Source organism: Lipotes vexillifer, unplaced genomic scaffold, assembly GCF_000442215.2.
Source record: "Lipotes vexillifer unplaced genomic scaffold, Lipotes_vexillifer_v1.1 scaffold177, whole genome shotgun sequence".
Classification (NCBI taxonomy): Eukaryota; Metazoa; Chordata; class Mammalia; order Artiodactyla; family Lipotidae; genus Lipotes; species Lipotes vexillifer.
This window is the reverse complement of record NW_006796206.1, coordinates 69,478-96,561: the sequence shown is the minus strand read 5'-3', so window position 1 is coordinate 96,561 and position 27,084 is coordinate 69,478. Positions and strand designations below refer to the sequence as shown.

General features: G+C 42.9%; 1 protein-coding gene across 1 annotated transcript in view; it reads left to right on the top strand.

Moving 5' to 3' along the window:
• Positions 1 to 27,084, top strand: part of LOC103087794 (AF4/FMR2 family member 3-like) — a 256,607-nt gene that overhangs the window by 184,879 nt on the left and 44,644 nt on the right. The window contains exons 6-8 of the mRNA XM_007468346.1: positions 264 to 311; positions 5,789 to 5,919; positions 6,530 to 6,643. Of these exons, the coding sequence (XP_007468408.1) occupies positions 264 to 311; positions 5,789 to 5,919; positions 6,530 to 6,643 (293 nt within the window). The remainder of the gene's footprint in view (positions 1 to 263; positions 312 to 5,788; positions 5,920 to 6,529; positions 6,644 to 27,084) is intronic.

Here is a 27,084-nt window from a genome sequence, read left to right as displayed (position 1 = left end):
TTGGAGGGCCCAGTGCTGCAACTCTGGGGTGTGTGCGATGCTCCCGGCCGCCCTGTCCATGGTGCAGCGGTGGGGAAGGGAGGGTGGTCACAGCCTTGATTAGAGTTGTCCCATTAAGGAAGGGAGCTTATCTGTAAGTCCTACTTTAGGCAAGGCCCCCTGTCCAAACTCTATTAAAATAATTTGGAGGCTTATGTGTCATTTCTTCTCTGTAACCATAAGTCTGTTCCATCTGGCTTAATGTTTTTTCCCTTTGCTTGCAGGAGAGTAGATCTGGAGAAACCAACAGCTGTGTTGAAGAAATAATTCGGGTAAGGATATTCTTTTACAAATCTTACCAACTGGTTGACATAGATTCCAAATAGAAGGAGGTGCAGCTGCAGTGTCAAAGTGAGCCCATTGTTCATGTGTTGTTTGATCTTTACCCTTTCTGAGGGTAATCACCTAAGTTGCCTAGATAATAGTACTTTACAAAACAACTTCTGAAGCTTCCTTTAGAAACCTAGGAGCTACACCTTAATCTGGTCCCTTTTCACAGGCTGAGGTGACACTGTATTAAAGGGATCAGCTGGAAGACAGAACAACAGAGTTGAGATGAAAAATATGATTGTGTTCACATTTGGACACCCTCATTTATCACCCTACTATTTAAAAGCATCTTTCAATAGTCTGTGCTTTCCAGTCAGGCAGGGGTTGCCTGGTTATTTTTCCCCCAAACGTAATTAGAATCAGAAGCGCTCTGACAAAGAGGTGATGCTCAGTGTTGAAAATTTATTTCTATATTGTTATGCGTGTTATTATTTTGCCTGTTACTCTCTGCCAGCCTGTCCTTTTCATCATCATCATCTCACGTGCATAGCCTCTGTGAACTAGTTTCATGCGCAGATGCACTTAGGCTGGGCTGTTCTGCCATATGTTAGTGTTCTCCTGAGTACTCAAACTTATAATCAGGATGTCCTCTTCAACCTATATTTTGTCTTCAATCATATTTTTCATTGGGATAACAATAATTTATAGCTCTCAGAAAGCTGATATTACACTGGGCAAAACACCAAGGCAAATCAGACCAGATGGTGTGGCAATTCTCTATAAAGAAAAAGAAAAACTTTATTTTAATAGGTTTGTAACTTTTGGGCATCCTACACACTTTTTCTTGAATTGCTAGTGAATTACAGTTAATCTGGTTATGTGGTTTAAAATTTTACATTAACCATCAAATTGTTTTCAGCGGTAGGATTTTTATTTCTTCCTGGAAAGCATTATTTCATAAATAAATTTTGTCACTCTCAAATTGATTAAAATAACTCATTGACGTTTGATTTGATGAATTCACATTGATTTTTGTTTTTCTGGCAGAGATTTATATAGAAAGCAGTTGTCAAAGTGTGGTAGCTACATTTCTGGCATTTAAGTATGTGTTGAATAAAATACGTGTTGTGTTTTACATCTAAATTATCTCTATCTTGGGGCCTTGTTTCAGGTTAAACACAGATAGTGTAAAATGCAGATGTACTTTTCCTATTTTTCTCTTTTAACATACTTTCATGTTTGGGGTCCCAGTATTCAATGTTCAAGCCATCTTCCTTTGATTGGTTATGGTGTTTATATCTGCAAAATGATAATACCACAGCACACCAATACACTCTTTGGTTTCTCTGTTTATGTTTTAAAAATCCTACCCCTTCTCATCCTTTCTTATCTTTTCTGAGGATATGGAAGAACTCTGTTGTTTGACCTTTTTCTGTTCTATATTCTAAGCAGGGCTTGAAGTTTATAAAGAGCTTGAGTATTTCTCATACCATAATGATATACTTTAGAGAAGCAGTCCACAACCTTTTCGGCACCAGGGACTGGTTTTGTGGAAGACATTTTTCCACGGGGGTGGGGGGATGGTTTTGGGATGATTCAAGCGCATTACATTTATTGTGCACTTTATTTCTATTATTATTACATAGTAATATGTAATGAAATAATTATACAACTCACCGTAATGCTGACAGGAGGCGGAGCTCAGGCGGTAACGCGAGCGATGGGGAGCGGCTATAAGATACAGATCAAGCTTCGCTGGCTTGCCCGCCGCTCACCTCCTGCTGTGTGACCCGGTTCCTAATAGCCACGGAGCGGTGCCAGTCTGTGGCCCGGGGTTTGGGGACCCCTGCTTTAGATAGTGCAAAATTCACTTCAAATAAAACTGAATGCTGGGGCTTCCCTGGTGGCGCAGTGGTCGAGAGTCCGCCTGCCGATGCAGGGGGCGCGGGTTCGTGCCCCGGTCCGGGAGGATCCCACATGCCGCGGAGCGGCTGGGCCCGTGAGCCATGGCCGCTGAGCCTGCGCGTCCGGACAAAAAAAAAACTGAATGCTGTAGTCAAGAGTTTAAAGCATTATTTATTTTTTTCTTAAGAGAGCCGATGAGAGCCTGGCACCCGGCTCCCACTCTCCTACCTTCCCACGATACTGACCCCGAATCCATCACACCTCGGGTGCCGCCCCTGCCCGCCTTGAATCAGGCGTGGAACAAGAGGGAAAGCCTGGACCAATGAGAGAATTGATTTATGTGTACGCGCAGGGTCAACGGTAGGGGGGATGCTGCCTTCATCGGAAGACAGCTGAGCTCTGAGCTCCACACTTCCCAGAGCTTGTGAGGAGTGTTCCAAAGAGGAGATGGTACCGACTGGGAAGGGATGGTGGTGCTGGTGCTGTCGTGTGAGCATCTTTCTCTCCCCTCACCTGGCAGTCTAAGGTGTTAGTAGTGCTCTAACGTCAGGAACTCCTAGAGGATCATGTCTGTGTTCCCAGTTTTGCCTGGAATGTTTTTCTGGCTGTCACCTGCCTCTCACACCAGGCAGCCCCAGGATCGTCTTCCCCTCTTATCCTAAGCATCTCCTCTCCTGCAAACACAAGCGCAGGGCGCCTTCTCAGTTACAGCCTGTTGGATTTCTTGTGTATCTGTCACACATCAGTATTCTTCCCACACGGTGGCTCTGATGTTTGGAATTTAGAATTCACGATTTTATGGAATGAATAAATAAACGAGTGAGCGAGTAAAAGAATCCTCCAAAGGAGAATGATGAGTATCGTTGTGATGGCTCACAGATTCCCTTTGCTGTAAATCACGGACAAGATGTATTGGCCTTTTTAATGCTCGGTTCCTGTGAATCATCTTTGTGGAGCCCAATTTTCCTTACCAGCGTCTCTCCCCTTGGAATCAGCTCGGGTAAACCTGATGTTGTCAAGGTCATCAGAGGTGCTTACTCCTTGCATCCGTCTCGTTTTAAAAAGTCTCTCTCTTGTTGCGGAGGAAGATCAGGGTCATGAAAAATACCTTAAAATAATGAAAATGAAGATGGACGTTGGGTAAGTGTTTGCATGCCCTTTCCACGCGGGAGGTACTGGAAACAGCGGCGGGTCAGAGAGACATGACCCCTGGCCCTTTGGGAACCGACAATGTGCTGGAAGAGATGGATACTAAGTTGTTGTTTTTTTTTTAATCTCGTAAATGAACGTATAATGTGAATTGCGGTAAATACTCAGGGTTGTATGAGCGCTTTACTCTAGGGCACGTTTTACCGAATTTGGGGTCCAGAACTAGTTCCCTGAGGAAGCGGCCCTTGAACTGAGCTGGAGGGTGAGTAGGAAAAGCAACCTAAGGAAAATGGTGAAGGTTCCAAAAAGCAGAGGGAGTGAAGAGCTCGGCTTGTTAAAGACTCGGGAAGGAGAGAGAAGGCCCGCGTGGCTGGAGAGCAGGTGGGAAAAGCCAGGCCGGAGAGGCCAGCCGTGCTGTGCTTTCTCAGCCACATTCGAGCGCCTCTAAGCACAGGGGAACCGGCGAAGGATTGGAGCTGGGAGTGATGTGATCAGATTGGCAGCGCAGATGCACCGTCCTGGCTGCTGTGAGGAGTGGCTTGAGGGGAAAAAGGAAGAGGAATGTGGGGCTGATGCAGGCTCCAAGCAAGGGATGCTTGGTGGAGGCACGGGAAGATTGAGGGAGATGCTGTGTTGGGTGGGGCAGAAGAGGGCATCCTCTGTTAATTTTTAGACGGGCTGGGTTTCAGGTGCCTTTGTGGTGTTCAAGTAGACGAGGAGAATGTAGAGAAACTCGGAACAGAGGTCTGAGCTGCAGGCCAGCGTTTTGGGTGAATTAGCACATTGGTAGTAAAACCGTAGAAATGGGTACATTTGCCTGGAGAGAGACTTGAGGCCGAGAAGCAATGAGGGCCTAAATTCCACCATTTCAGGGGCAGGGAAGGGAGGAAGATCCACTGGCGAACGAACATGAGAGGGAGTGACTAGAGAAAATTGGGACCGTGGAAAGTCACAGAATTCACGGAAGGAGAGTTTCCATTCAACAGGGTGCAGAATTTCTGAGAGGACACGAAAAGATGAGGATCGAAAGCCACCCAACGGACTGGACAACAAAAAGGTCGTTGGTGACCTTATGGAGAGCTGTTTCTGTGGAGCAGAGGGGGCAGGGTCCAGACTGGAGAAAACTGAGAGGATGGAGTCCCTGTGTTTAGAGACCTCTTGTGAGGAAAGGCAGTGGTTTCCATTCCATTTATTTCCGTTCCATTTATTTCCTACACAGTCACGACCACCAATGAGGATAGGCTAACATTTATTGAACACTTACTATATCTGGGACACTCTTCCAAGCTTATTGCATGTGTTTTCTCATTGGACCATCACAACTGCCTTCTGTGGAGTTGGGAACTATTATCATCCCCATTTTACAGAGGAAGAAACTGAGGCGAGGGGAGGTTAAACACAGCTGGCCAAGGGAACAGCTACCACATGGGAGAGCTGGGATTTTAACCAGCACCACCGTCTGGGACCAGCACCCCCTCTCTCTTACCTGCTGTGCTGTGTTATTAAAGGAAGAAGCCCCACCCCCACCCCAGCTCATTCATGAAACCACTCAGGCATTTTGCTGTGAAAGGGAGGTTTCCCGTTCCCATGTGTGTGTGATCTGAAAGTGCCCGATCACGCGTGTGTGCGCTTGAACATATGGAGGTTTTATGGCCAACGTCAGCAGTCTCACCTTTGAACTTCTTTTTCCTCCCCCCTCTCTTATTTTTGCTGAGGTGACTGTTTTCAAGTCGTTTGAATATTACATTATGTTCTCCAGTATAATTATTTTTTATCGTCACTCAGAGAATTTCAGTCCTGGGACCTAGTAAATCTGTGTATTACTGCAAAATTCATTTAGGAGATGGGCACTAAGGGCTGGGAGCCCTCATTGCTGACATATGTTTGTAACAGACAGTTTTCTGTTACACTGTATTTCATCCCTGAAGGCTCCAGTGCTGTTAATACTTAGGTGCTTTCCCTAGCATTATCCATTAACGTAGAATGGCATTAACATTTGTTCAGCAAATAAAATCCATTTACAACTTAATGGGGTTGTGCAGGGCTGGAATCTAGAATGCACAGATTTTATGCCACACAGCTCTAGATGGCGTTTATTGCCGAGCATTCCTCATAACGTAGGGAGCCTTTGTCATGAGAGACCAGTGTTTTGAGATCTGGTTTGGATTTAAAGGATGAATTTAGAGACAATCTCAGTGCAACATCTGAGCAGATTATCTTCTTGGCTTTCATCTTTAGTCACTAATTTAATTCCAATTTCCTGTGAAATATTCATGGCGAATATTTACGTAGAGTTGCCTTTCTGTTGATATGAAAGGAGTAACTGGGACTTGTTTAAATTCTGGAGACCCAAACGAATTTCCTGACACTATAATTGAACAGATTTCCAGCAGACAGAGGGAACTCCTTTTCCTTGGTTTTCTAGAAACTAAGGAGCCTCCTAGGCAAGATTTCCAGTTGTGATGCTGGGAGATCTTTGAGTGAGGAGAGAGTTGAGATTACCATCACATGGGACGCACATCGTCATGGCCCCCTCACGTGTTCAGACCCTGGATGGTGAGTTAAGAGAAACCTTGTGCTTCAATGTCTACAGGCCCCGTAACCCACGTGAAAATATATTAGCCACTCGGAGAAAATAGAAAACAAAGGGACAACTTGTTTTAAGTGATCTGTTTGGGTCGTTTGCAGAGCTGGACCTAGGTCAAATCTCCCGTTTCAGACCAGACAGGCGTTTCCTGCCTCATGTTGTTTTTCTTTTTATTTTATAAATTATCTCATTTGTTTCAAGTAGTAAAGATCTTACTCATGGCAAAATGAAGCCCACAAATGGCAAAATCAATCCGGGTATAAACGTAGAGGAGCCCGTTTATATATCCCATGACTTGTCATAATAAAATCGAATCAAAGCAAAAGTAAACCTGGTGGAGGTCTAGAGGAATTCACCAAGCAAAAGCTACATGTTTTATCCAAGATAAATGAGTTTCACTTGGTAGTGTTTTGTTTTGATTTTTCTTTTTGCAGTTGGCCACTTGGATGGATAGAGACAGCAGTAACACAATTTATATCTTATTTTACATCTGTAGGTACATTTTTACTAGATGTTATTATATTTGTCCTTCTGGCTGAAACCAAAAGCCCTACTTAAATGACTCCATTTCTCTTCCAGGGGCATCCTGGCGCCTGTAAGGGGTATGCAGCAGCCTGCTGCTTGTTTCAGGGCCATTTGGCTACACTTTGTAGGCTTTGTGATGACTCTGGAGGTGTCCAGTTTGAAACAGAGGTGGGGCGAGAATACTCTAATTCAGAATCTGTTCCGAGCCCAGAGGCTTTGGGGTGATGGCCAAAGGGACCATGGAGGTCTGGAAGCTCCCATTGGGAGTGAATGGCTTTGGCTTTCTGTTTTTACCTGTCTCCTTCTGATGCACATGGTTAGACATCACAGAGGCATTTACAGAACCAGGGGTGTGGAAGACCAAGGGGATGTTAGCAGCCCAAGCAGCATATATTCTGTGGGAATATACTCTCTGCCCTCATAGTCAAGGGTGAGTTCTGATACCGCAGTCAATATCTTTGCATGGCTGTTTGTCATTATCTTACTGTGAAGGTGCCGACTGGAAGGCAGGAGGAGGTGCACACATAGTGTTAACAACAGCTGGATGCCACAGGCCGTCACGGAGCTCACGGTGCCGTGTACCTCCTGCTGTGCCCAGGCTGGGACAAGGGAAGCATGTCAGTAGCCAGACTGCACCATGGGCGGGGTTTCCAGCAAGGTCAAAGGCACACCTTCCCCATTTCTCGTGAAGAAACTTGGAGAACTTCAGCACTACATTAGAGGACTGAGGCATTAAATATACTTGATTTTTAAAGTTTTCTGTTGCTCTAGCCTTGCAACGTACATCCACCGAGCAAAGAGATAGTGAGACTGGGCTCAAGACAGAGTCAGATTCTTGGAGGTCCTCTGCAGAGCCACACGTGCTCTGGCCCCAGTGGTGTTCCAGCCTCATCTCTCACCCCTGCCCACCTCTCACTCTGTACATGGCTTCTGCAGCAGCTGCACCACAGCTCTCTCCCTCACCTCCGGGCTTCACGCATGCTCTTCCCTAACCCCAGAGCACGCTCTGTCTACCCCTGACCCCGAACACCCGACTGTTTCTTGCTTATCTTCCAAGCCTCACTTAAGATGTCACTCCCTCCAGGAAGCCTTCCTGATTGCCAGAGTCTGAGTTAGATGCTCTTGTTCTATATTCCCCAAATACCCTTTACTTTTATCATAGCACTTATTGTACTGAGTCATAATTGTCTTTCTTAAGCCCCATTAGGCTCTTACCATCCATCTCCAGGGGCTATCAAACTGCCTGGCATGTAATGGGTGTTAAATTCATGCTGAATAAATGGATGAAGAATAATGAATGAATGCCTTTGACCTTTGGTTCAGTGTCTGTTTTTCCTTTCCACCCTGTTGTCCTTCCAGTCCTCCAACAAAAAAAGATTGAGGTGCTGTCCCCCTGAAACATAAGCTCTCCAAGGGCGGCCAAGATTGTTGGGTTACCTGGGAGCATTAGAACATTTTACATTTCGCACAAATTCAAGAGAGATGAGAGTTGAGCTAATAACTCCTGAGGGTTGGAAGTGAAAAGGCATCCCCAGCTACTGCTGGTATCCATGCCAGAAAAGCTCAGAACTTTTGTGTCTGCCACTTGTAGTCTGATTATCTTTCATGAAACTGAGTTTTCCATTTTGATAGCTAATGAATGTAATGTACAAGTTGAAGAAATCAAGATAGTAAATTTGCAGGGATGATTTGGTTAATTACCATATTGCTGCTGGTGTAATCGAGGGAGGGAAGTCAAAGCTATTTCCACTGCTAATATGCTCCATGTAAAGCAGTTCTTGGAACAATTACCCAAAGTTATCAACTCAAGACATACATTTTAAAATTGTACTTATTATCATGAAAACCACACACGGTGTTCTCTTTTTTCAAATGGAGGGTTGTGAAATTACACAGATTTGCTGTAAATTACTATTGTACACATACAGGAAAGTTAAAAATAATTTCTAAGATCGAAAATGATAATTTGAGTATTGACAAGATACAGGCCTTGAAAAATTAGAACATCTATCTAGATATTAATGATATCTTTTAAGTAAGACATAATTACCTGTAGTTCTTACACTCATAATTATTTAGATCATTATAATGGAAAAAACTTAGAAACCTGATTATTCTTTGGCCATTTCATTTATATGCTGTTTTATGATTTCTGATATATTTGGTTTATAGTTATGCAGTTTGTGTGTTTTTAATGGTTGTTGGATGCAGTGAGATGTAAGTGTTTTAAAAATGTAGGGGTTGAAACTCGACGTTTTTCATGACTTTTAGAACATGTGCCCGTATTTATCTACAGGTGGTTTTGTTCTGATTTTGAAAGCTGTCCATACACACAGCCCACAATTTCAGAACGGGTAATCCAGTTTTGGCATTCTTTTTTTTTTTTTTTTTTTTGCGGTACGCGGGCCTCTCACTGTTGTGGCCTCTCCCGTTGCGGAGCACAGGCTCCGGACGCGCAGGCTCAGCGGCCATGGCTCACGGGCCCAGTGGCTCCGCGGCATGGGGGATCTTCCCGGACCGGGGCACGAACCCATGTCCCCTGCATCGGCAGGTGGACCCCCAACCACTGCGCCACCAGGGAAGCCCTAGTTTTGGCATTCTTTAGGCTCCTAAATTAACTAGTTTTTGCACCTGAGGCATTTTCCCATTTGCACGTGGCTCCATTCCTGGGCCCACGTGTAGCCCAGAAGTTCTGGAGAATCGCTCTGCTTGGCCTGCTTCCTGAACACCTTTGGTTCTGCTGATAAATTGGGAAAAGTACACCTCTTTCTATCTCTCCAGATACAGTAGTCCTCTTTTATCCAAAGTTGCAGTTACCCATGGTCAACTGAGGTCTGAAAATGTTAAATAGAAAATTCCAGAAATAATTCATCAGTTTTAAATCATATGCTGCTCGGAGGCAAGTGATGAAATCTTGTGCCATCTTTCTCCATCCCACCTGGGATGAGAACCATCTCTTTGTCTGGTGTATCCCGTGCATCTCGGTATCTCTCTCGGTACTGTGTTCAAGTGGCTCTTATTTTACTTAATAATGGCCCCAAAGTGCAAGAGTGATGATGCTGGCAGTTCTTCTGTTCTCTGACTGTGCCTAATTTATAAATTAAACTTTATCCTAGGTATGCATATATAGGAAAAAACAATGTGTGTAGGGTTTGGTGCTACTTGTGGTTTCAGGCACCCACTGGGGGTCTTAGAACATATACACCATGGATAAGGGGGGATTGCGGTATTGGGCTGGAAAAGAATGTCATATCCTGACACTAGCTGATTTATTTCTTACAGCTTCTCCCTCTCTCTTTCCTCCCACTAAAAAGGTGTACCTGTTTGTGCAAAAGTATATCTTTCTCTCTCCCCTGAATTTCCTAAAAAGTTACAGGCGTTGTAACCCATGGGCAGTTTGCTGTCTATTATTACAACTTTTTCATTACAGTGTTTTCATATTAATGCCTTATTTTTTATTGTAATCCTAAATAATGAGAGGTCTGTGGTTCTATAGAATTAAAAATACTAAAAATTTTATATTCTTCTTCTGTTTTTAAAAAAAAGTATTTTTCTGTGAACATTGATTAGGCTTCTGAAACGTGATTAAAAATCCTAAGATCAGCATGCTTATTATTGACATATTATGCATTAATTTAAAACTCTGTGCCTCAGCTACTTTTTAATAATCTCAAATATAGATTTATTTTTGCATATAAAGTACATATTTTCTAAAAATCACCCTGGGATTCTATATTATTTTATTTTATTTTATTTTTTCATCTTCTTTAGTAAATTCCTCTATCAATGGACATTTAGGTTGTTTCCATGTCTTGGCTATTGTAAACAGCTGCAATGAACATTGGGGTGCATGTATCTTTTTATTTTTTTTTATTTTAACATCTTTATTGGAGTGTAATTGCTTTACAATGGTATGTTAGTTTCAGCTTCACAACAAAATGAATCAATTATATATATACATATGTTCCCATATCTCTTTATATTAATTTGACAGTATCGATATATTTATATCTGCATACTTTATGAATCATTTTAGCCTTCCCTTCTCTGGCAGTAACTTGTGATCTCACAGTATTTTGGGTCAGTTTTTAAACATGTTTTTGAATTCAGTTTAACAGTGTCTATCTGGGTGGGGGAGAGGGAATGATAGGCTTTTATTTACTTTTCTTTTTTTTATTATTTTGCAATTTTGGAAGATATTTTATATAATTAAAGAGTACTTTTTTGGTAAACATACTATTTTTAATAAAATATAATCTATAAGGGCAAACATGAATCAAGGATATGATAAAATATTGATTAAAATAAATCCTACTGTTTCCTTTGTAGAATATAGATTATTATAAGTGGTTACTTTTTATTTTCCAACTTGGCAACAGTTTAGTACGATAAGCCCAAGAGAAAAGTTAATATATTCAAGATATATTAATATCTGAGTTTGAATACGCAAAGTATTTTTAAAAAGTAATATTATAAAAATGAAAGTCCTTGAGCATATGCTGACAGGACAGGCTTTTAAAAATAGAACCTTTCAAGTTAGCTAAAAATGTTAGTACAGCTTCTGAAAAATGACCGAATCCCCCAAAACCTACCCAGGCTGCTTCTCTGGAAAGCAAATGACAGTCTTTTACCCAGCTTCAAACAGGAAAGCCATTTGAAAACTCAGCTGCAAATGAACTAGAGAGAAAGAGGAAAAGGGATAAAGAAAATCCGGCCATGATGCATGAAGAAGATGGTGTCGCGAGAGGTTCCCTCCAGTGAGAGTAAAACCTCCCCTCTGGGCTGCAAAATGAGCGTTGATCATTCTGACCTTTTCACTTTCTATTTCCTTGTTTTTTTCAATGAAGTCTCTCACTCAGCCCTCCACCCGCACCCCATCCCCAGACTCTGGAAAGAGGCAAGAAATGAACACTGAGTTCTTTTGGACGTTCGCTGGTTATTGTTGTATGAAATCAGGAGATCACTGTGACATGAATACAGACTCAAGAGCAGATTCCCAACAGGTTCAAAACAGTGTAGATGGTGATGGGGGGAGGGGGGACTCATGGTAACTGGAGTCATCTAGAAAGATCGTCAGCAACCCTTGGATAGTTGAAATGATTAATCACTTCAGCACAAAAGAGCACAAAAGGAGATTTGTTAAGAATAAGCGGGGGACAGAGTGCTACCTCCAGGGGTGACAGGCCTGTCTGCTTAATAATGTATTTTTAAAGTGTATGCCACATCAAAAGCCAAGCACGTGCAAATGGAGGAAAATGGAAAGAAAAAGCAGTGGGCAGAATACTTAGTGCATTAGAACAAATGTTTCCGAGCTCAGATTGGCAAAAATTTTGATTGGAGCATTTGTTAAATGCATTCTTATGCCCCACCCAACCTCCCACCCCCAAGGTCTTAGCAGCACTGGGAAAACTCACAGTCCCTAGAAGGATGTGTGCTGGACCTTTTATCACTAAAAACGATAAAGAGCCCATCAAAGCAATATTGTGTGATAGCCCCCCTTTCTTTGAGGTGCAGGGGTCTGAATAGTCTCCTTGGACTAGAGCAAACTCCATGAATTAAAAGCAACAGAAGCAATAATGATAGCATGGCTTAACACGCATTGATGGCTTTCTGTGCCCTCGATGTCTGTTATCTCCTTTAATCCTCACTCTAACTCTAGATGATGTCATCCTCATCTTCCAGAGCAGGAAACTGAGATTAGGGGAGGGGAACACATAGTAAATACGAGACATGGTTAAGGTTTAAACTCCAGAGTCCAGAGCCTAAGTTCCTAAATAGAGTGATTTTTTTTAAAAGGCTGAATATTTTCAGTACATAAGACTAGGCAAATTCTTTTTGTGGGGATGCATCAGGACTCTTGTATTTGTACCACCTCTTTCTCATGGCCTTGAGGATAGGAAAGGATGCTCATGGCTGCAGTTGTTGATTTAGAAGCCACACAGCGTTTCTGAGGAGTTAGATTGAGCATTGATGCCTGCAGTGTGGCGTAAGGGGTGCACAGTGAGCACAGAAGTACCTTCTTTTTTTTTTTTTTTTTTTTTTTTTTGCGGTACGCAGGCCTCCCATCGTTGTGGCCTCTCCCGTTGCGGAGCACAGGCTCCGGACGCGCAGGCTCAGCGGCCATGGCTCACGGGCCCAGCAGCTCCGCGGCATGCGAGATCCTCCCCGGACCGGGGCACGAACCCGCGTCCCCTGCATCGGCAGGCGGACTCTTAACCACTGCGCCACCAGGGAAGCCCCAGAAGTACCTTAGATAGTTCCTTACAAATTGGTCTTGAGCGTGTATTCACGTGTAACCTAGTTACTGGTAGTACATCTTGAAGTGCCAGCTGCTTCTGCATCAGCCTGTGTTTTGCTACCTTCCATAAAGCCCCATGTCACTGACTCCACCTGCTCATATTACCCTTCGTAAGAGTCCCAGTAGTCAACACTGTCCTCCTCCCCAGGAGAGGGGTGGGTGAAAATGTAGAGTCAGAGGCACCGAGAGGTCTAGGTGGCCGCAGCCCGCACCCGTGACTGCACAGGTGTGAATTTTCACTGTCGCTGGAGGGAGTTCTTGCATCAGACATTCTGTTTGACAGTGGCTCTGCCGCTGACCAGCTTGGTAGCATTGAGTCAATAGAGATTTCAATACAGTGCACAGTTTGCGAAGAAGAAAGCTATAGTTCTTGCTCGTTATTTCATATGGCTGTAACATCTGTTGCCAGATAAATTTGTGGATACAAACATCTTCGTGAATCAACGTGCCTAACCAAATGTTTTCATTCATCAAACGCAGTTCTGGAGGTAAACCAGTCTTGCAAATCTGTGATTGAAATCAACCTTTTATTTTGGAACTGATGACTCTTAGCTGCCGTTATTCTCATTAGGATAATCAAGTATTTTCAAACTCGTTGGAGATGAGGTTCACTTAAGGAAATCTCAGTCTATAAAATCCGGTTGTAGAATATTTGCGAGATTAGCTCTTTATTGCTAAGAAATCATTGTTTTGCTAAAGGACTCCTGCCTACAGGAAAGGATTAACCTAGGATTAATAGCAAATTCCCCTAGATATCTAGAATCTACATATCTGCTTACAGCTTTTTTACAACTTAGCATTACTAGAAAACAAGAGTGTTGGAATCACTTTGAGTTTGATTTGACAAACGATAAAATATAAAGACAGTGCTTCCTTGGAATAAAAATGAAAGCCAGTGGGACATTATAAATCACTTTACAAAAATATCATTTTTTTTTTTTTTGTACAACTGTTCAGGTGCGCACACTAATAAGCAAAGCAGCTGCAAAAGGAATAAATGCAGACTACACCCCCTGGTGGAACATTGTTTGATAGGTGGTTGATGGCGTTTTATCTCTTTAAATAGAGTTGAAGTGCGTATTTAAATTTCTTTGCCTTCTTAATTATTGTAAACTACATTCATTTATGTCAATTTATGCCTGTTAGTTGCTTTTACAAGTATATGGTTATACCAAGTATGCCTAATTATGAATCAGATTACCCAGGCAAAGTAGTTTTTATAATATATGTTCTAGTCTACTATGTTTCTAAAGACTCCTTTTCAGAGCTCACAAAGGATTAAAAATTATGCATAGCTTCTAACTTATAGGAGTATTTTCACATTGAAATAGATTGCTTGGAACAGCTGTCTTGCTTATTGGCAAATGACATAGAGCCCTCCTACTTAAATATAAATCCTTCCCACGTTAAGACTTATCCAACTGAGGAGAGCAGAGTAAGACTCAGAAATTTGCTTGGGCTTGGAAGGACAGTGAATTAAAATAGTGGAAGTCTTTAAAGAGGTAGGTTGAGAAAATCCCCAGCTTCCACATAGGAGGGAAGTGGGTTGATATTCCTGTACCATGTGTGAAGGATTATATCTTTTCAATATTGTGTTTTTCATTGACATACAGATTTAATTTCAGTTAGAATGAGATTGCCTACATTTCTGTATGATTTTGTAGCACCCAGCAGTATTCTCAGTAAGTACTTGAATGATTTATTGAAAAATCTAACTTCATGAAAAAACTGACTCATTCAATTTTTAAAGACATCTTATATATCCATTCAAGTATGGGACTTATTACTTGTTAATTATTTATATTCAACACCTTGAGTTATTACTATAAAAAAGTCAGTGACCCCTAGCATCCAAAAATGAGTAAGAGCTGGAATTTTACATGTAGAAAATTCATGTCTTCATGGGAACTCAAAGGCATCTAAAATTATAAACTGTTTTTACATCTGTTAGGAATCCACTCTTGAGTGAATTAGGAGTTTATAATGATACCTGTGGGTACTTGAAAATGAAGAATTGGGCATGAATATTCAGCATAGTCAGTAGTGAGTTTTCTTTTTTTTTTTAATTGGGGTATATTTGTTTTACAGTCTTGTGTTAGTTTCTACTATACAGCGAAGTGAGTCAGCCATATGTGTACATATATCTCCTCTTTTTTGGATTTCCTTCCCGTTTAGGTCACCACAGAGCACTGAGTAGAGTTCCCTGTGCTATACAGCAGGTTCTCATTAGTGATCTATTTTATACATAGTAGTGTATGTATATGTGTGTGTGTGTGTGTGTGTGTGTGTGTGTGTGTGTGTGTGTGTGTGAATCCCAGTGTCCTTTAACGGATTTTCTTCTCCGCCTGTGGCAGCAATAACATGTGGTTGACCCGGGCTGGTGGTATGGCTCAAAGGAGATTAAGGATTGCACACAACTTGGTAAAGTGCTATTAAAAACAGCAGTGTTTCAGCTCAGAGCTACAGAAGGTAGAGAGCTGGAGAGAGCACCACTTCCACTCTTACAAGAGGAAAAAAAAAGCCAGAGAAAGAGCAAATTAGCTACTTTTATTAAACCCATGAAAGAACTGAGGTCACAAGGCAAACAACCTGAAATATGAAGGGAGACAGACACCTTCAGGGAGAAACAGGACTTGAGCATTTGCTTGTAAGGGACACCACCCAAGGGCATGGAAACCAGTTAGAAGAATCTTGTATGATTGGCAAAGGTGAACATGGGCTCACAGGAGGGAACCACAAGCACAGGGGAGTTTGCACTCTTTTGCAGGCTTTTCTTCCCCCAGGTGCTCATAGGGAAGACCAGGGAGCAGGCTGGGAGGCCTCACCTGTGGTGTTTGCTAGGGGAAGGGAATTGCAGCCACTGCTGAACCTCCACCCAGACCCATCTCCTCTGTCTCTCCTACTGATCACAAACCTTAATCTGTAGGAAGAAGAGCACAAAACTGCAGCCTGAGAGCCCTGGTGGGTCCCCCTATAGCTGTTGGAGAGGAATGGCAGCCATAACCCTAACAACACACACCCTTCTCCCCTGTCATTCCTTAATCTTCAGGGTTTAGGGCGACCAGAATGCATCCTGAAGTCCCTGTGGGAAACCCACTGTATCGGCAGAGTCTGGGGGTTATTTTTTAGAAAAAACAAAAAGCTCTACCCCCAGGGAAGGGTCAGGAACACGTGCTCCCTAACATTACATTACATCTGGAGGAAAGCTACACCACCAAGACTCATGTTCACAGTGCCCAGCTAACACCAAGGCTTAATCAAAACATCAGAGACCATCTTCTTTCCCCAGCTCTCCAGCCACTGCACAGACTAGCACTGAGTAAAAAGAACAGTGGGATACAACTGGGAGAGCTATGCAAAGAGAAGACCCAAAGCCAAGTGGGGAAACTCATAGCCCAGCAGAGAGCAAATTCACATCCAGCCCAACCCCTCATTAGATTAACACAAACCTCCACACTGAAGACCTCACAGAAGGAAAGGCATTCTCATCTCCAAGAACAGAACTTACTTCCCTCAGAATCTACTGTCTTATACAACATGTTTGGTGTTCAACAGAAAATTAGGAGACCTATAAAAAGGTAAGAAAAAGCACAACCTCAAGGGGCAAAGCAGTCATCAGAACCAGACACAGATATTAGAACTATCAGACACGGAACTTACCTGGCTACAGTTAACATATTAATGGCTCTTAAGGAAAAGGCAGACAGCATGCAAGATCACACCGATAATTTCAGTAGGGTGATGGAAACTATAAGAGATGACCACATGAAAAAAATTGATAAATGAAAAAGAGATGAAGAATGTCTGTAATGGGCTCATCAGTAGGCTGGGCACAGTTGAAGAAAGAATCCATGAGCATGAAGATAAGTCAACAGAAATTACTCAAACTGAAAACAAAGAGATAACAGTGTAAAACAACAACAACAACAACAACAACAAAAACAGAACAGAGCATCCAAGACTGGTTGGATAATATTAAATGGTCAAGCACATGTAACTGAAATTCCAGAAGGAGGAGAAACAAAGAGAACAGGGCAGAAGAAATAATGGCCAAGAATGTTCCAAAATTAGTGACAGACACCAAACCACATATCCCGGAAACTCAAGCTCAGAGAATACTTAGCAAGATAAATACCAACACACACACATACACACAATCACACACACGCCCTAATGTATATCATATTCAAACTGCTGAAAACCAAAGACAAAGAGACAACCTTGAAGTCAACCAGAGAAAAAAAGACACTTTACCAACAGAGGGACCAGGATAAAAATGACAGACTTTTCATTGGTAACTGGGCAAGCAATAAGAAAACAGAATACATCTTTAAAGTGTGAAACGGGGTCGGGGGGGCGGGCGGGGAACCTCAACCCAGAATTCTCAACAAAAATTTTCTTCAAAAGCTAAAGAGAAATAGTTTTCCAGGCAAATAAAAACCATGGGAATTCATTATCCGATCAACTGGACAAGAAATGGTAAAGGGATTTCTTTAGGCAGAAGGAATATGATGTAGTCAAAAACTCATATCTTCACACACAAAAATAAGAGTATCAGAAATGGAATAGATAAAGTAAAACAGGCCCAACAGCATGTAGTAAATGCTAAAGCCTGGCCTTACACCGAGTTCCTTTATTTACTGATTAAAAGGCAACCATTACGTACTATTTAACAGGTAGGGAGTTTGAGCTTGGAAAGATGAGGAAGTTGTGGTGGTTAGGGTTGTATAAGAATGTAAATACACTTAAGGCCACCGAACCATGTACGTAAAAATGGTAAATTTTACATCGTGTGTATTACCTCAGTAAGCAACTGTTACATCCAAGAGGTGCTCCATAGCATGCAAACATACAGCAGTGTTTTCCCTCTCATCTTCTCTCTTTTTAAATTTAATTAAATTAATTAATTTATTCTTGGCTGTGTTGGGTCTTTGTCGCTGCGCGCGGGCTTTCTCTAGTTGCGGCAAGCGGAGGCTGCTCTTCGTTGCGGTGCGTGGGCTTCTCATTGCGGTGGCCTCTCCTGTTGCGGAGCGCAGGCTCTAGGCACGTGGGCTTCAGTAGTTGTGGCTCGCAGACTCTAGAGCGCAGGCTCAGTAGTTGTGGTGCATGGGCTTAGTTGCTCTGCGGCATGTGGGATCTTCCCGGACCAGGGCTCGAACCCGTGTCCCCTGCATTGGCAGGCGGGTTCTTAACCACTGCGCCCCCAGGGAAGTCCCTCATTTTCTCTTGAAACCCTTTTCACGAGCTGCTTCTCTCCCTGCTGCTGAATGAAATCTCAGTAGCTCCCATGGCTTTTCCAGATACTACTCGATGATTTTAAAGTTCTCTAGTCACTCTTAGTGACAAAATGTTTCACTTCAATAATGAAAATGCCCAGTCACAAGCCATCATCAAAGCTCTGAACTTCACTTAAAGTTAAAGATTTCTTTCCCCCAACTTGGGTTTCCTACAAGCTGGAATCCTAGGAAGGAATGAGGGTCATGGCTGTTCCTTCTCTCTTTTACTGGCTTGTGCTTTTCTTTTTTTCAGTTGAGGTTTCTGGTTCCACTAGAGCTAGGGTGACAAAAGAGAGGTGAGGGTTAAAAGAAGTCACACTTGGTGGTCCTTGTGAGCTGGCAGTGGTGCTCTTTTGGGTTGGTGGGTCTCTCTCTCTCTCTCTCTCTCTCTCTCTCTCTCTCTCTCTCTCTTTAGGAGAGAAAGAATATTCTTTAATGGTTCCAAATAGATTTTCCTGACTGTAAACATCCACCTGTAGCTGCTTTGATGAGGGTGATGCCCCTCTTCCAGTCTAAACGACCTCACTTCTTTGCCTGTTTTTGCCCCAACCTGGCTTCTGCATCCAATGGTATAGTTAGTCTCTGTAGATGGGAGTGGAGTCCTTAGCCAACACAGTCTTCTGTGCTGCCACCCTGGCCGCTCAAGTCAGCCAACACCCCTGTGGAGTTTCTCAGGCTTGTGTTAGGTATTCCCAAACTCCCAGAGCAAATATAAAGTCCCCCGAGGGCTGTTGGGGTATGTGTGGGTGTGGGATGGGGGCTGTTTAAAAGCCTTCTTACTTGAGCTTGAGGTGAGGGAAAACCGTCTCCCTTCCCCTCCCTCACTTCAGATGGGGGAGGCAAATCTAGCAGTCTTACAGCTACTTTCTCCAACGAAATTCTCTTTCGGGGCCTCTAAAAAGAAACGGAATTGAGTTATTTGTAGTGAGGTGGATGGACCTAGAGTCTGTCATACAGAATGTCGAGCAAGAGGTCATAAAAAGCTTGTTGAGCCCCTGGATGCGAGCTCTGCCCTGCCTAGGTGTGCCCCCCTTTGATTATATGGCATCTGTTGTTTGTTCTAAATCAAAAGACAAAGGATAAGTTCCATTGTCGCATCCTGTTCAGTAGTACTCAGTTTAAGCATGATCAGGAGGTACATGCTTAAATAGAAGGTACACTTCGTAGAAGGTTTGCCATTTTGTTCTACGTTACGGTAGTATATACCATCTAGGTTACAAATAAAACTCTTAGAGGAAAACATAGGCAGAACACTCTGTGACATAAATCACAGCAAGATCCTTTTTGACCCACCTCCTAGAGAAATGGAAATAAAAACAAAAATAAACAAATGGGACCTAATGAAACTTAAAAGCTTTTGTACAGCAAAGGAAACCAGAAAAAAGATGAAAAGACAACCCTCAGAATGGGAGAAGATATTTGCAAATGAAGTAACTGACAGAGGATTAATCTCCAAAATATACAAGCAGCTCATGGAGCAGCTCGATATCAAAAAAACAAACAACCCAATCCAAAAATGGGCAGAAGATCTAAATAGACATTTCTCCAACGAAGATATACAGATGGCCAACAAACACATGAAAAGATGCTCAACATCACTAATCATTAGAGAAATGCAAATCTAAACTACAATGAGGTATCACCTCACACCAGTCAGAATGGCCATCATCAAAAAATCTACAAACAATAAATGCTGGAGAGGGTGTGGAGAAAAGGGAACCCTCTTGCACTGTTGGTGGGAATGTAAATTGATACAGCCACTATGGAGAACAGTATGGAGATTCCTTAAAAAATAAAAATAGGACTACCATATAACCTAACAATCCCACTACTGGGCACATACCCTGAGAAAATCATAATTCAAAAAGATACGTGCACCACAATGTTCACTGCAGCACTGTTTACAATAGCCAGGACATGGAAGCAACCTAAGTGTCCATTGACAGATGAATGGATAAAGAAGATGTGGCACATATACACAATGGAATATTACTCAGCCATAAAAAGAAACGAGATTGAGTTATTTGTAGTGAGGTGGATGGACCTAGAGTCTGTCATACAGAGTGAAGTAAGTCAGAAAGAGAAAAATAAATACCGTATGCTAACACATATATATGGAATCTAAAAAAGGGTCATGAAGAACCTAGGGGCAGGACAGAAATAAAGATGCAGACGTAGAGAATGGACTTGAGGACACAGGGAGAGGGAAGGGTAAGCTGAGACGAAGTGAGAGAGTGGCATGGACATATATACACTACCAGCTGTAAAATGGATGGCTAGTGGGAAGCAGCCGCATAGCACAGGGAGATCAGCTCGGTGCTTTTTGACCAGCTAGAGGGGTGGGATCGGGAGGGTGGGAGGGAGACGCAAGAGGGAGGGGATGTGGGGATACATGTGTGCATATAGCTGATTCACTTTGTTATACAGCAGAAACTAATACAACACTGTAAAGCAGTTATACTCCAGTAAAGATGTTAATAAATAAATAATATAAAAACAAAAACGAAAAACACCGTTAAGAAAACCTCACATCTCAGAGGCAAGGCTTTAGCTGGGTAGAAGTAAGTATGTTTATTTTCCTTTAATTTCCTCACATTCTCCTCCTTCTTAATCCTTTCCTGTTTTCCCTTTGACTTTAAAATTTTTTTGCAATGAATCTGGCCTCAGACAAGAACTCCCTGAAGTCGTGAGCCAACATCTGCACGATGGTCCTACTGCCCAGGCCTTTTTAAATAGCACAGGTCGGAATCTGGTTTCATAAGTTCAGGAGGATCAGCCAGAGGACAAAGTTCTTATTGAGTCAGTTCTCTTTTAATTTAGTAAATGTTTCTTATCCTGTGTTTCCCAGTACTGCTTGAAGAGCTATTTTTAAAAGATCATTTTAGCTTGTGGGTAAAAGTAGTACAACAGTCTACTTACACATACAGTATCTTTGTTTAAAATGAGCACATTTCAGTGTGATTGAATTGGGGTTGGAGGTAGTGCAGCTGATCTTTTTTTTTTTTTTTTACTTTTATATTTTGCAGTAGAGTTGATTTACAGTGTTGTGTTAGTTTCAGGTGTACAGCAAAGTGATTCAGTTATACGTGTACATATATCCATTCTTTTTCAGATTCTTTTCCCCTATATGTTGTACAAAATATTGAGTAGAGTTCTCTGTGCTATACAGTAGGTCCTTGTTGGTTATATGTTTTATACATGGTAATGTGTATATGTTAATCCCAAACTCCTGATTTATCCTGGGCTGATCTTTAGCGATATCTTGGGGGCAACTCCACAGCCCACTTCCCCTCTCCTTTACAAAGTCTGCCAACAACGGCTGTCACTGTAGACAGATGAGCATGTACCTAACGGTGTCCTTGAAAAACTTGCTGTTAAGAGCTCTGTTATCACATAGCCTGAAAATGTTAAAGAAGGGAAGCACAGACTTTAAAAAATATGTCTTTTTTTATGAGGTCCAACCCTTCGTTTTGACACTTAATAAATAAAATGCCCACGTTGCAAGAAGTGGGATAATGAATTGTAAAAAGACATAATTAGCAATGACTAAATAATTAAGGGAATTGAAATGCAGAGTCATTTGGGGATGCATTAATAATAACATGATTTGTTCCATATGCTAAGGAATTCTGTTTTTAGAAAGTCAGTCATCACACATGTTCCATGGCAAAAAGGAAAAAAAAATTAATGTTGACTAATAGGAACTGTAATTAGATGTTCTGCTTTTAAACAGCTGAATAAAAGATGAAATCATATAGAACGTATATTTAGATACAAATCAGAAAGTAAACTGATTATTATTCATAGGGTGTTAATAGGAACTCTGATTTGTGCATCTAGTGGGAATTGTATTAGGTAATTAAGAAAGGGAGTCACACTAGGCTTCCTTTATGCATTCATATTTATGTATCTTCTTATACCAGTGACTCTCGTTTTTCTCATCCTCCAACAACTTAACCATCAGAGTCACGTCTTGTGGTAGCCAGTGAGCATTTGGGGGTTCTGGGGCCTGGCAGGTCTTACCTCCAAGGGATGCTGCATTGGGACACCACTCAGTCATCATGTCCCCTGAGCCTTTGTCGGGCATCACCAGCAGGCAAGCATGACTTTTAAGCTTCTGTTAGTTTTTTACCTTCAGAGGTTTCTTTAAAGATCCCTGAAAGGGACTTCCCTGGCGGTGCAGTGGTTAAAAATCCGCCTGCCAGTGCAGGTCACACGGGTTTGAGACCTGGTCTGGCAAGATTCCCCATGTCGCAGAGCAACTAAGCCCGTACACCACAACTACTGAGCCCACGTGCCACAACTCCCGAGCCCGTGTGCCACAACTACTGAAGCCCACACGCCTAGAGCCCGTGCTCTGCAACAAGAGAAGCCACCGCAATGAGAAGCCCGCGCACCGCAATGAAGAGTAGCCCCCGCTTGCCGCAACTAGAGAAAGCCCGTGTGCAGCAACAAAGACCCAACGCAGCCAAAAATAAATTTGTTTGTTTATTTATTTTTTTTTTTTTAAAAAAAATAAAGATCCCTGGAAAAATGCCTCATTTTTAGTGGCCACTGTAGGTGGCCTCCAAATAGGGAGAGTGGGAGATCGTGGGACGCTGGCGCGGCCACATTTCACAGATGAGCAGCACATTTCTTTGGTGGGATACGAGAATCAGTCCCTTTATTTATTTTTTTAAGGTACGACATCAGAACCGATCTGTGAGATCGTGGTTTAGAACGAACAGGTTTCTGATCTTGGATTCTCCATGAAAACGATGTGCCTTTTTGGAGAATAAAATAACCCAGAATGGCAAGCAGGAGTGCCAGCTTTTAACAGAACTCTTCCACCTCCCTGGTTATCTGTGTTCATGCGCGTGCTTGTTAGTGGGCACAGCAGGCTGAAGCCGTCCTACCGCTGCGTTCTCTTACTAACACACAGAACACTGAACCATAAAGCAAGCAGTTCCTTTCGGCTCTGGGTGTGAAGGGCACGCATTGCTCCGCTGCGCCTCAACCCTGCGGTGACGCTGGCTGTTTAAGCATCCCTTCCTGTCCTCTTGCTCCATCATTACGTGACTGTCCACCACAGGGACCAGGAATTAGCCCTGGGGTGAGGGGGAGAGAATCTCAGCTCTGCAAGAGGCATACTTTGTGTCCCTTATACTTTCTGAACAGCCCCACACCTGGGTTTCCTTTCATAGAATACAAGTAGGGTCTCTTACTGCTTCTTTGGGTGGTAGATGTTGATACGACACATAACATCAGGGTTCTGCGTTGTGAGTGGGAGAAAAAACACTGGACTGGAACTCTGCCTACCTGGGTTTGAATCTGCTGTTTCTGTGGCATTAAAAAAAAAAAAAAAACTCCCTCTGTGCCTCAGTTGACTCATCTATAAATCAGAAATAACAATACTTTCCTTACCTGTCCTGCGAAGTTGTGGTGAGGATCTAATAAATATATATGTCCAAGTGCTTTACAAGCTATAAATCATGTTATAGATGGCCAGGGTTGTTTCTGATTGTAGTTAATATTTATGTATTACCTTCCTTAGAATACAAAGTTCTCAAGGCGAAAGACAGTCTTACACAGGTCCCCGGGCTGTACCCATAGAATTCATACCCCATCATTGATAGACAAAAGATGATGATAGACAAAAAATTAATTATATGCAGTTGCACACTGTAGTAGGCAGAGTAATTCCCTCCCCCAAGGATGTCCATGTCTTAATCCCCAGAACATGTGACTATGTTAGGTTACATGGCAAAGGGGAATTAAACAAATGGATGGCAACAGAGGCCGCTGGGGGGGGGGGGGGGGGGTGCGGGGTGGAGATTATTTTAGACTATCTGAGTGGGTCCAACATAATTACAAAGGTCCTTACAAATGGAAGAGAGAGGCCAAAGAGAGAGAACCAGAGAGCTGGGGGAATGAGGACTTGCCTGACCTTGCTGGCTTTGAAGATGGAGGGAGGGGCCGTGAACCAAGAAAAGCTGGGAGGGGCAAGGAACAGATTCTCCACTGGAGCGTCCAGAACAGAACACAGCCCTGCAGACATCTTGATTTTAGCCAATTCTTGACTTCTGAGTTTCTGACCTGTAAGATCATAAATGTGTGTGGTTTTAAGCCACTAAGTGTGAGGTGATTCGTTACAGCAACAATAAAATAAATAATAAAAACCAACGCGTAACACGTGCACCAATTTTGACGAAAGTAGGTAGATGCGATTTTTCAGATACTGATCTTAAAATACCCCAAGGCCAAGAGTGCATGTGACCACAATTGCCTGGAGGAAGTAAGAGTCTAGTGCTTTTTACTTGAACCTGGTTTGCACAGGTATTTGGACTAATCCTGTCCTTGCTTTAGATTTATTTCCTGGCTTAAGTAAGCAGTAAGTTTATTGCTATGTGCCCTGTGGGTATTCCATAAATACCTCTTGACTGCCTGACAGTGTAAGTGTTGTAATTATTTCCTAGATGAGGAAGGAGGTGAAGTGAGAAAGGCCAGGTAAGAGGAGAGAATTGTCTGGGATTGCATAGCAACCAGAGGATGCCCAGCTGCCTTGGAGTGGTCTTCACCTACGATCACTGCCCTTCCCACTAAACAACTCATTCCACTCCAGATTAGCTCCAGGGATAACAGACCTTTTTGCTCATCCTGGGCTTTTTTTTTTTTTTTTTGCAGTACGCGGGCCTCTCACTGCTGTGGCCTCTCCCATCGCGGAGCACAGGCTCAGCGGCCATGGCTCACGGGCCCATCCGCTCCGCGGCATGTGGGATCCTCCCGGACCGGGGCACGAACCCGTGTCCCCTGCATTGGCAGGCGGACTCTCAACCACTGCGCCACCAGGGAAGCCCTGGGCTTTTTTATAGTTAGCAGTACTGAGTCAGTCTCCAGAGGATCATGAGTAAAAAATCGCTGGTCAATCGGCCTGTTTGGGCAGCCTTGAAATTCATGAGTGCATAAAGTTCATCTTATACACAGTTATTGAGCACTTGCAATATGCCAGCACAAGTGTTGAAGCTAGCACTGTGACTCAGACAGATTCATTCCCCCAAAGATTTCATGAAACGGAGTGTCCTTTGTTCCACAAGTTGTCCATCGATACCTACTGGAGGTCTCCTGAATAAAATGCCCTGTTCAGAAGAAAATATTTTTTTTAATGTAGCACATGGCCCTAAACTAAGGAGTTAATGATCCCACATAACAGTGAATAGGAAATTTGCAAAAATCATGGAAGCATGCAAGTTAACAAATGTGCGCACAAATATACTGCACCGTGATGTGAGGCTTATCAGGAAGGTTTGGGTTTTGTTTGTTTGTTTGCTTCTTCTGAGGAAATAGGTTCCTCCCTAGCTCCCTGCTACTAAGTAGCAGCAATCCCAGAACATTCCCCACAGCTGGACATCAGTTACTGCCAACTGAGGCAAAGGTGCTTGGGGGCTCTGAAGTTAGATCCTGGTTTGAATTCCAGCTTTACGACCGACTAGCTGAGTGATTCTGGGTAAATTACCTAATCGCATTGAGCCTATTTTCTGCTTCTATTAAATGGACTCAACATCACAGGAGGATGAAAGGAGACAATACATGCAAAGCCCCAGCTCGGGGCAGACCTGGCCCCACTTCCCACAGGCGGGAGCAGCAGCTGCATTAGGGGTGCGATCCCAGGTGGCTACTAAGAGCTCGGTACCTCAGGAACTGCCTTCTCTTCTCCACCAGCCCCTCAGCTGAAGCTCTGCTGTCATGTTCCCTTCCTGTCACACCTTCACTCCCATACCCAAGGACAGACCTTGGAACCTCAAAAGTTTTCCACCTTCCAGAAACTTCCTTCATATTCCAAAGAAAAATTCGAAAAAACATTCTAAAACACATCAAGAAACACCATTGTCTATTTTCCCTTTAAAACCCACCCAAGAGGGCTTCCCTGGTGGCGCAGTGGTTGAGAATCTGCTCAGGGGACACAGGTTCGAGCCCTGGTCTGGGAAGATCCCACATGCCGTGGAGCAACTAAGCCTGTGCACCACAACTACTGAGCCTGCGAGCCACAACTACTGAGCCCGCATGCCACAACTACTGAAGCCCTTGCTCCACAACAAGAGAAGCCACCGCCATGAGAAGCCAGCACACCGCAATGAAGAGCAGCCCCTGCTCGCTGCAACTAGAGAAAGCCCACGCGCAGCAACGAAGACCCAAGCAGCCAAAAATAAATAAAATAAATTAAAAAAACAAAAAACAAAAAAAGACCCCACAAGACCACTTATTGCCCTGTTCTCTTACCTTTTATAGGTGAACTCCAGTGTTTTGATTCATTACCTTTGCTATCTGTTGAGTTCTCCGGCCCAGGCCGGAGAACCCATGAGCTTAAAATGGAAACAGAAAAACTCCCTTTTCTGTAGCTGTTCCTTCACCAGTAGTTATTAAGTAAATTCAGTGTTTTAATACACTAACAAAAACACATGATTGTTTAACAGAGTATATTACGGAAAATGGCAGTGTTAATAGTCTCCGTGGTGTTCTAGTTGGGGAAGAGTACATTATAGCCTTGCCAAGGCAGGGGGCTGTTTTTGTATGTGAAAATAAGTTACTGACATTGTATATCTTTTATATCTTGTTGCTAGGCAACATATAAGAATGTGGTTATTGCAAATGTGTCCGCTTTGTTGTTTAAAGAAAAAAATCCACTTCTTAATTCTGTTAAATTAGACCCGTTATTGGTTCTGTGGTCTTTCCTGAGTTTATTGACTGAGACTCATCCATTAGCTCGGGGTGGGAGGGGGGAGGGAGAGGCAGGTTTGTGTTTGTAACTAGAACACATACATTAATACTAATCATTAGCTCTCTTGTTCATCACTCTTCGTTTTCATACGGAGACAGGTAGAGTTCTGGTACCCAGGGATGCGGTACTCAAAGAACAGGAGTAAGACGGGGACAGAATCTGCCAGTGAATGAAATAATTACAGATATTTTCTGGAATAAGCTCCTGTCACTGATGGTCCTGAGGCACCAGAGTATTTCTTTGTCTTCTTCCTCCTGAAGTGTGACTCTCGTTTCTGCCT